The sequence below is a fragment of the Montipora foliosa genome, chromosome 2 (assembly GCF_036669935.1).
Source record: "Montipora foliosa isolate CH-2021 chromosome 2, ASM3666993v2, whole genome shotgun sequence".
Lineage (NCBI taxonomy): Eukaryota > Metazoa > Cnidaria > Anthozoa > Scleractinia > Acroporidae > Montipora > Montipora foliosa.
The window spans coordinates 5,601,404-5,611,403 of NC_090870.1; the positions used below are offsets into that span (position 1 = coordinate 5,601,404).

The 10,000-nt window shown below is 39.4% G+C and overlaps 2 protein-coding genes across 6 annotated transcripts in view; one reads left to right on the plus strand and one right to left on the minus strand.

The window, feature by feature from the left end:
* LOC137992199 (cartilage oligomeric matrix protein-like) overlaps positions 1-10,000 on the minus strand; it is a 38,787-nt gene that overhangs the window by 23,414 nt on the left and 5,373 nt on the right. For 2 of the 4 annotated variants that reach the window (XM_068837354.1, XM_068837356.1), the window contains exons 2-7: positions 8,862-8,944; positions 7,965-8,225; positions 5,982-6,307; positions 4,396-4,522; positions 2,936-3,132; positions 784-925 (exon numbers count right to left, since the gene is read on the minus strand). In XM_068837354.1, the coding sequence (XP_068693455.1) occupies positions 784-925; positions 2,936-3,132; positions 4,396-4,522; positions 5,982-6,307; positions 7,965-8,225; positions 8,862-8,934 (1,126 nt within the window). In that variant the 5' untranslated portion in view covers positions 8,935-8,944. Of the gene's footprint in view, positions 1-783; positions 926-2,935; positions 3,133-4,395; positions 4,523-5,981; positions 6,308-7,964; positions 8,226-8,861; positions 9,935-10,000 lie in introns of those variants that run through there. The other 2 variants (XM_068837357.1, XM_068837355.1) reach the window with 2 other exon arrangements.
* The window catches only part of LOC137992205 (zinc finger protein 596-like), a 64,407-nt gene continuing 60,512 nt past the window's right edge, over positions 6,106-10,000 (plus strand). For both annotated transcript variants that reach the window (XM_068837391.1, XM_068837390.1), the window contains exons 1-2: positions 6,106-6,245; positions 8,871-8,952. The gene's annotated coding sequence lies outside the window, so the exon portion shown is untranslated. The remainder of the gene's footprint in view (positions 6,246-8,870; positions 8,953-10,000) is intronic.

The window sequence follows — 10,000 nt, forward strand, 5'->3', positions numbered from 1 at the left end:
CTTTGTGCAATGATTCGTTCGTTTGATTACATGCGACTGCTATGATTGGTCAAAACGATTACTTCAGTTTTGGATCTATTTCATCCTCGTTTGAAGGATGAAGGTATGGAACCGTACAATGGGGTCGAGGTTCTGAAATAGTGCCGGGGGCTTTTCGTGTGTGGAAAGTCAGCACTAACATTTGGATTTAAATGTGGTTGGCAAGGATAATAGGCAAAGAAAAAGTTCCCTTTTGTCAGGACGAGGGGAAGAAGGACACCACTGGACCAGTCAGTCTGGACCTCAACTACAGTAGTAAGTTATTTACAGAGATGAAATTGGTACCCTCAAAGACAAATGCAGTGTTCAGAGTGAGATTTGCACCCGATACAACATCATTCAAATCTAACTCTTTAACCTCTACACCACCTGTTTCAAACACTTTTTTAATTCCCTATTTCCACGGTAATTTTTGTCCCGTCCCGACAGGCCTGATGTACGATGTAAGGCTTCATAAAATGACAAAATGTATGACACGATTAGACGGAAATAATAATGTTACCAAGAGTAAGAATTATTTCTCCTTTAACTAAGTTACTATATGTTTGCAATTAATTCATTAATACGTCAAAATGAGCTGGCTTATAAGTTTATGACGAACAAGTTAGTTCATTACTGCCTTACGATTGATAACTTTCGTGATCCGTTAATTGTCAGCAGTTGGTCAGCGGAGATCAGCGTGATGGACGCATGCGTATGACGATGCCTTTGTGCATGACGTCAAATCACAATCGAAGAGTTTACCTTTCCCGGAACTTTTTTTGTTTTCCGTTTTAGTTTTATTCTTAAGGAATCCGCCATTACCATAAAGTGCAGCAGGAGAGTAGGCGCGGTTGGAGCATACTCCGTTCTCTAACGTTTCCTTGATAGATGCCAATTCTGCGGACTAAAGAGACAAGAGATTAAAAAGGGACAAGTTTAAGTGAAAAACATGAGATTTGCCATCTTCTTGACAACGAATGTGAGAATCCTACCCTTCAAGTTTTCTTTCATTAGTACGTCGCCAGAACCAAATTTCAAGCCCCGGCTTCAATTCGGGAAACCTTAAATAACAATGACCACAACAACGTTTTCTGAGCCCGCGAGACTGAGCACCCCCAGCAAACCATTGTTTTAACGAAAACCGCTGGTCAGCAACCTGGTTCTGGTCACTGCTGTCTAAGGTCTTCCCCCGGCTTCACGTTGTACCGCCATTTTGGATTGCTCATCTATGAACGGAAACTGGGCCCCGGCTACACTCTGACTGGTCTTAGCAATACAACATTTTCGAAAGGTTGGCTACACGCTTCAAAATCTGTTGGTTGTTGGAGAAAACGGTTTGATCGAAATCAAAACATTCTTCCAACAAAAAATGCTGAACATACGTCGTCAAACATACATGCTATGCGTTCTGACATTGCTGGTCCAACAAATGTTCTATAACAATGCTTGAACGCCTATCCCGGGCCTCATGGCCTTCAATTCGGGTCTTAAATCGCTCTGACGCTTTACTATAGAACGGCAAATAATTCGAGTTCCACAATCCTGGAGACACCTCTCACTTCCTTGTTCAAAGAAAAAAATAGAGGATATTACATGGCCGCGCGGGGATACGAATTTTATCTTCGAGTGCTGCAAGTATCTCTGACGAGTGAGCGAAGCGAACGAGTGAGAGATACTTTCAGCACGAGAAGATAAAATTCGTATCCCCAAGCGGCTATGTAATGTTCTGTTTATTATACAGATATTGATGAAATGTCTAGATTTAAAACAACTTGTTTTATTCAGTTTCGAAATGATGAAAAAGTGGTCACCAACCGCTAAAACACGCATGTTGTGTAACATAAAAAAGATATGAAAGTTATGAAAAAGAAATCATGATAATGTCAAATTTTGCAATAAAAATGTTAATGTAGTAGAGAAGAGTTATATTAAAGCACAAAAGTATTTTACAATGAAGAGAAAGCTCGCGTTTTATTGGCTAATCGTGTTGGTTACCATGACAACACCTATATCCTCACATGTGAAAGATAAAAATGATATGTTCACTGCGCGCGGTGAAGATATGATTTTTTAGTAAAAGGAGAAATCCTGGTATTTCATCAATATCTATATAATAAAAAAGGATATCACATGGCCGCGCAGGGATACGAATTTTATCTTTGAGTGCTGATAGTATCTCTCACGAGTGAGCGCAGCGAACGAATGAGAAATACTATATCAGTACGAGTGAGACTGGTGTTTACTTTGAATTGCCAAAACTGATCATTGAGTATATAGGTTGCTTTTTTTTTATCATTGAGAATTGACATTGAAGGGGGCAATCCCCGGAAGTGACCGAGACTCGCTTTCAAGACCATCCAGTAGGTCAGTCGTAGAGGATCGCAAATAGTGTTATACTCATCAATGCGGCGTAAATTAAAGCACTTTAGGCTAAACCGCTCGAGCAATACTACCCTTCTAACAAAATGCAGCACGGTTTTATCCATACCAGTCTCTTTCTCTTTCGAGACCTAATGCAATAGGCCACTTTCGAAAATACCATAATACTCTTTGTCTGTCTCTCTAAATTTTGCATAAGCATTGTTTTTGTTTTCTCTTGGGACCATTGTAAGTCCCAAGAGAAGCTGGAAACAATGTTTAAGCAAAATTTGGAGGGACAAAAAAAGAGTATCATGCATGGTATTTTCGAAAGTGGCCTATAAGAACGTAAAAACTGCAATTGCGACAGTGTACTAGGTCCTATCAAAACTCTCAAATGCAACTAACTATGGGTGGTAAAAAATAACTAGAGGTATTCATAATTACCCTTACGGTAAACGTTAGGTTGAAAGTTGCTTTTAGCCAAAAATCGCGGATGAAACTTTGAAGAAACCAATCAAGTAACCCCGTGAAAAAGGTTGCTGTGACAACTCACTTGAGATTTGAATTTCTTCTGCATTTGCATGAACGATCTCTGGAAACTTTCTTCGCGTCTCTGAGCTTCTTTTTGCATATTAACCAACACCATCATTACGTCATAAGTGGAATATTGCAGAGCTGGTAAATCATCGTACACAGGCATTTGAAGACGTGAATTGCTTTTGACTTGTGATTCGTCTGACTGCAGACTGTCTGCTCATAAAAATAAAACAACATTTTCACTATAAAGGGAACTGTGCTTTTAACACGAGAGCCAAGAAACTGAAGATATGCGAAGTTTTATTTTGCTTAGACTCTGGAAAAAGCAACGCAAAAAATAAAGAGTCAAAGTCGTAAAGTAAATGTAGTAGAAATAATTTTCTTAATTAATAACTGAATGAGCCAACAACATTTTGTAGTCAACTTTTTCTCTTTGTCTTAACATCGTTTTCCGGTTCTTTCCTATTCGTGCTCCTTGGAACGAAAACTGAACGATAGAACAAGGGCCCTGGGTACGGGGTTAGGATGTCTTTCGTTTTTACATGACGTTAGGGTGGCCGTGTTAGTGGCCGCTGACAAAGAAACTGCTGCCATAATGGTGTCTTAAACTAACCCTGTGGGAATATAATTCTATTTTATTCTGTTTCGGTAAATAAATAAATAAATAAATAAATAAATAAATAAATAAATAATTTGAAAAATAAAAAATAGCCAATGATTACGCGGGTAAAAACCAAGGATATATTTTATGAGCTACTATAAGTTTGTCGCTCCTTCTATTATAACAATCATCTCAGTAATATATCTCAAATTGGTATTTTTACAGGATCAACTAAAAATTTGGAAATGGTTTCCAGCAATAGTAACCAGAGATACATTCATCGGAGCACGTACGCTGCTGGACGTTTTCACGAAAATGAAAGTTTGAAAATGGGCCAATTTCGTTATATTAAAATTCAGTCCTAAACAAGAAACATCATCTCAAGACCTTGGGGAATAAATGTAAGGATTTGTATGAGTTTATTTCCTAGAGCCTCGAGATGATGCCTTTTGTTTAGGACTGAATTTTGATGCATCGAAAGTGGGCTATTCCTTGTTTGTAGACGTTCCTTTTCTTTTGTGTTTGCTGGGCTGACGAGTACGGAAAACGAGACCTCTACCATGGGTCGAAACTAACTGTGTTGAACATGCACGGCGGTCACTTAGCGACAGAATCCTCACGTGTTATTTATTGTTGTTCGGGCTCACTTAACAACAGTGGAATTACTGTAAAGGAATGCGCGGGACACTACGGGCTGAAATCACAGTCAGCAAACATATCATGGGGCACGCAGTTTGAAGATCCAAGGTTATGGACGGCGGTTGGATCAAAGTAAGTTTTGACTTATGGCAGAGGTATCTTTTCCCGTACTCGTCAGCCCAGTGAACGCACAAAAAAGGGACTTCTGCTAGAAGGAAAGGGTCAAAACAACTTACCAACTGCAAAGTGTTGCTGGCCTTCGTCACTCTGTAAAACAGGTGAACTTTGAGTTGGGCAACTCTTGTTGTTCATTAGCTCCGTGATGTCTTTGTCAAACACAAATTTGAAGTTCTGAAGGCTTCCCTGGGAGGATAAAAACACTGCTACAATAATAATGAAAACTGAAGCTATCTGTCCAGTTGAACAACCTCGTTCACAGGGCTGAAAAGGTTGGTTGTCCAAAAGAAATCTGAGCTACCGGTCTTATAAAATATAATGTACACACTTCCACTTCTTTTTTCGCGAAACGACAAAGGAGGCCAACAGGTTTGTGGAGCAGACACAATAGTTCTGCAATAATTCTGCAGACGCTTCCTTAACCAAAAAAAACAGCCTTATCAGCCTATGTATAAATTGACAGAAGATCATGGCGTTGAAGCGTTTAAGTCTGGTTCCGAGTTGGGGTTTTGTTGAGTTTAAAAATTTCCTTATTTGGACGTAGCAAAGCTCATGCATTTTCCCGTGCGTGCAGCTTCGACCTTATTTTTTCCCATATTTGGGCATACAACAGGTGTCCTAAAATCCCCAGCTTTGCTCCAAGGAAAAGAGTTGCAAGGTCACGTGCTTCTAATAATGAACATTAATGAGCATTTTAGTGACTCTTTTTTTTTTGGTGAGGGGGGGGGGGGGGGGGGGGGGGACCAAGCATTTTAGTGGGGAAGAAGGATAATTAAAATGAGGCATTTTAGTGGCGAAGTAAAAGCATAATGTACAAAAGCCTATTGAGACTATTCTTGGTTTGCACGTCACGCAAGTGAAAACATAAATCGCTTACCACTTAAGAAATTGAGTCAAGAAATGGAAATGTTATACAAGAGGAATAAATAAACAACGGGTCCAAGTCTCAGGGCTGTGCGATATTCCGTACTTGATGAGTTATTCAGCAAAATATGTTACTCAAATTTGTAGAGTCTAGTATGGAGGCGCCATTTTGGTGTACTGCTGAAGTACACCAACATGGCGGCCGGAAACCTGCAGAAACATCTGCAATTTAGTTTGGCTGGCTTTAACACTTTCTGCTGTATAATGAGCTAGGAAACATTCGTATAGACACGTCTCCTAGTATATTGGCTATTTAGGCCACAAAAACACGAGGGGAATCGATGTTTTTTTTGCAACTGGCATGTTTTTCGAAAGCCGTCAACATGTCACGCACTGTGAAAAACTCTGAAATTCAAACTGCTCTATTTTCGAAACGAAGCACGGAACCTCTTGTAGCTGATCGAGATAAAAACTCAAAAGGTTCTTTAGTTTTGTATTTTATTTTTTTGTGACGTCACGTGCAAACCAAGAATAGACCATATTCGTATTCTAATTATTAGACTGGAACTAGCTTGCAATGGAGGCTAATGCGGGGAAATCTTTTCAAATGCAAATACCTTTTTAACATATTCCTCCATTGCAAGCTAGTTCCAGTCCAATACTGGGACGCCTAAAACCCTGCGAATTTTGATTCACTTCCGAAAACGCGCGTATTTCAGCTCGCCCCAGCCCTCTGTGAGTTCCATTTCCAAAGATGGCGGCATGCAAGAACAAATTTTACCTTCCACATCGGTATATCACTTTCCTCGTCGCCTCTTCTTCGCGCAAACCGGAATAATACATCTTTTGACGTCGGAAAAAGCTTATCAATTGACGTTAGGAGCTTTCTTCTTCCCTGCACCTTGCAATCGATGTACAGATCAACTGTTGTTTTGCGAAGGTGCTTGTGTGGGTAGATATTTAGAGCGAGCTTGTGCCATCTGCTGTCCGACATTTTCTTAATTCGGTGGAATAACACATCTTTGGATTTGAGATCCGATGTTTGGTAGGTGATTCCCAGGCGACAGGTTTGATTACAGCTTATCCATAATGACAATAAGATCTGTTCTGTATATAGAACAACGTTATTGCTTTATAGATGTGTCCCCAGTTGTTCAAAAGGTGGATAACGCTCTCCACCCAAGAAATCACTATCCATTGGATAGTGCAATTGATTTTGCTTTTACTTATCCACTGGATAGTGATTTATGCGGCGTATAGCGCTATCCATTTGAACAACTGTGGCCAGGTATAAAAGAGCGTATCCCCGTTTAACTGACAACATAGTATGCTTTTGCTCGATGAGAAGTGCGAACGCAGCCAACACGCAGAAAAAATGAGAAAATTCCATACACTTTTAGTAGTGGGTAAAATATAAGCGGGAGATCTGTATTGGTGTTAACATTCAAGCCATTGTTAACATCTATACAGATTGGATGCAAAATAACCAATAAATATTGTTATACACCTAGACTTTCGCTCAACAAAACGAGCACTGTGATTGGTTGATTCTTTGTCACGTGGCCCTGATCAAATTCAAATGTATCCCGACCAGGATACAATTCTGCAGTTGTTGCCCGCTCCAGATGTTTTGCTGCGATTGTTGCAGGAAAAGTCTAAATATATAACAAAGCATTTAATGTCTGGTCCCTCGGGAAACTAGTTAGTTTTGTTTTGCCTCAAGTCCTGATGTTTCCCTCGACTTCGCCTTGGGAAACATGAGGAATCTCGGGAAAACAAAACTAACTGTTTCCCTGTGGTCCATATATATTAAGTGTATATTAGACCATATTTGATGATTCTCAGTATTGGACTGGAACTAGCTTACAGTGGAGGCTAATGTGGGGAAATCTTTTCAAATGCTAATACTTTTTATTGTTATATACCTAGCCTTTCACTCAGCAAAACAAGCACTGTGATTGGTTGGTGTTTGGTCACATGTCCATGATCAAATTCAAATGTATCCTGATCGGGATACAATTCCCCAGTTGTTGCCCCTCTCCGGATGACAGAAAAGTCTAAATATACAACAAAGCACTTTATGTCTGGTCCCTCGGGGAACTAGTTAGTTTTGTTTTCCCTCGAGTCCTGATGTTTCCCGAGACGAAGTTGAGGGAAACATCAGGACTCTTGGGAAAACAAAACTAACTGTTTCCCTCGGGACCAGACATTAAGTGTATAATATATTCCCCCACAGTAGTTGCCATTGCGAGCTAGTTCCAGTCCAATACCGAGAATATGAATATGGTCTTTTGAATACAGTACAGATCTGTATCATAAGTTAATATGTACTAATTAGCTGAGCAGGAGTTTGGCTTAAAGGTTAATTCTACTATTTCGTAATTTTTCATCAACCCCAGTTGATTTGTAGTAGGGTTTACAGAGGAGTGCAAGTGTCTGAAATAGCACCTGCTGATTGGTCATAACTTTGATGAATAATTAATTTGACAATTTACAATAACTGAGTAATGAAAATAAATTCCATCTAAATTTATGGTATCTAATCAACACTTTAATCAGTTCATGTTCAAGAAAATCACACGCTGGCATACTCTTTTATTTGAATTGATACTACGGAATTTCATTTGGAGCTATACACCTGTACCTATTTCTGGATGATGTATTGATCTCATCAGCTCTAACTCTGCCACTTGGGTGGGATTTGTAATTCAAGCTTTTCTTTATACATTATGACACATGATGATGATGATTGAAAGTTGCTTACCTCTGCTGATGGAATCCACAGAGAACAGCATTCCTTGTGGAATGCCCGTAGCTTTCACTTCAGCGACGAGAACAACTCGCCCAGCATTGACAAGTAGAGTTTTGATCCTCCCCAGTAATTCATGCGATTTTTCTAATCGTGGAATGTTCCCGTCGGGGTCGGGGTCATGAGCAACTCCAGTCTCTTCTGCAAACCCTTGAACCCTCGTAATTCCTTCCTTCGGTGAATTTTCGTTGAAAGTTTTCAAGATATCAATTTCAGCTGAAAATTAAATTTGAAAAACATATCGCGAATCATTATCCAGACTTAATTAGTCTCAACACCTTAACACATTTTTTCCGCGAAAGCCGTTTAAGCGATAAACTCTTGCACCCTGGCATGCTTCCATCACAGCGTACCTGCTTTGCTTTCGTGTTTTCTCTCCGGACACATCGCCGTGTTTACAGAAAAATCACTGCACACTAAAGCAGATTGAAATCGCCTAAGGAAGAGACCTCTGCCTCCTAATGGAAACTCTAGTCTGCTAACCTATGATAGTTTGGAAAATTGGTGTCTGGCATAGCTTATAAACACATGTAAAGTACAAAAGCTCCGACTAGTTTGCTTACATTCTTATTAACATAACAAAGACACAATAATCGACTTGCATATCTTAAATAAAGCTCGTACAGACGTGCAATTTATTACAATCATGAAAAAATGATCAGGATATTTAACGAATAATCCTCCAAAATATTCTCAGCTTGTGAATATCATTCAGTTAATATGGCGTATACTTTGAGCATTCGACAATTTTGTATACTTTGATTGAAATACGAATGTCAGTTAAGCGCCGTTTGAAATACAAATGTACGGACAACGAAAACCAACTTTATAAAAGAAAGGTTGTCTTAATACCTGTTTCAGTGTTCCTTGAAGATTCTACAGCACGGAGAAGAAACCAAAGCAACACAGGGAAAGAAGCTCTCATTCTCCCTGTCCTGTGAAAGTATGTAAATCAGTCGAAGTGGAAACAATGCAGTTCATTTGAACAACTTAAAAGAGGGATTGATGACAGGCATGAACGTTGGCGAAACGAGGAAAGTCGGTCATAGCTTTCAAGTTCGTTGAACCAAAATGTAAGCAGCGGGTACTTAAGGAAAATGGGCTTAGGTGTATGTAAACTTTTCGCTGTTCACGAACCTGTTGTCATTCCCTGTAGCTATGTTTTGTCTGCAAGTCTTTGAAAAGTTGACAATTCAATTAATATTCAGTGGGAAGCCTAAGAAGGGGGCAGAAGTTGTACAAATACGGCGGAATGTTAGATCTATATAGAAACTGAGAAATGGAGGGGAAATGAGAAGAAAAAAAGTGTAATTATGCAAGAGATCTTGTTTATTGTGGAAATGCGTAGAGGTATCAAGCCAGTTCGAATTCCTACGAGTATTTCACTCACATTAACTTGAAGAAAAACGGAGAAAAAAACAAGCCAAACGAAACAAAAGAAAACACGATGGAGAACCCAACTGGCAGGAGCAGTCAGTTAAGTATTTTATAATTTTATAAGGTTTAATTGTTAAAATTGCATTCGGGATTCTCGAAGACGAATCCGTACGGCGTAGTGGTGAGACGGTGGGATGTAAACCAGACCCTTGCAACCAAAGCACCAACATCTGAAAAACGACGCTTTTCTTATGGAAGAATACGAGAAGGACTAAAGTACAAACAACGGTGAAAGCTAGAACCAGAATTAACAATTCGGAAATTAGAGGATCGGAATTCCATTCGAAAGTCTGAACGAGAAACGCAAAAGTCCCATACAAGGTTAGAAAAATGTAAAAATCAGCTTTTCGCCAGCAAAACTTATTCCCACAATTGACTTAGTTAGTCGTTTGATTCCTTTTTGGTTGTTTTTCTTGGAATCAAAGTATTTTTGTTATTGAATGTCAGGGGAAGCCCAATACTGAATTTTTAATTGAGTGTTGTCAATCTGCGATCTTAGTCCTTTAAATCCTTTTACGAAGCCCGGGTGCCGTTTTGTTCTGTAAAGTACTTAC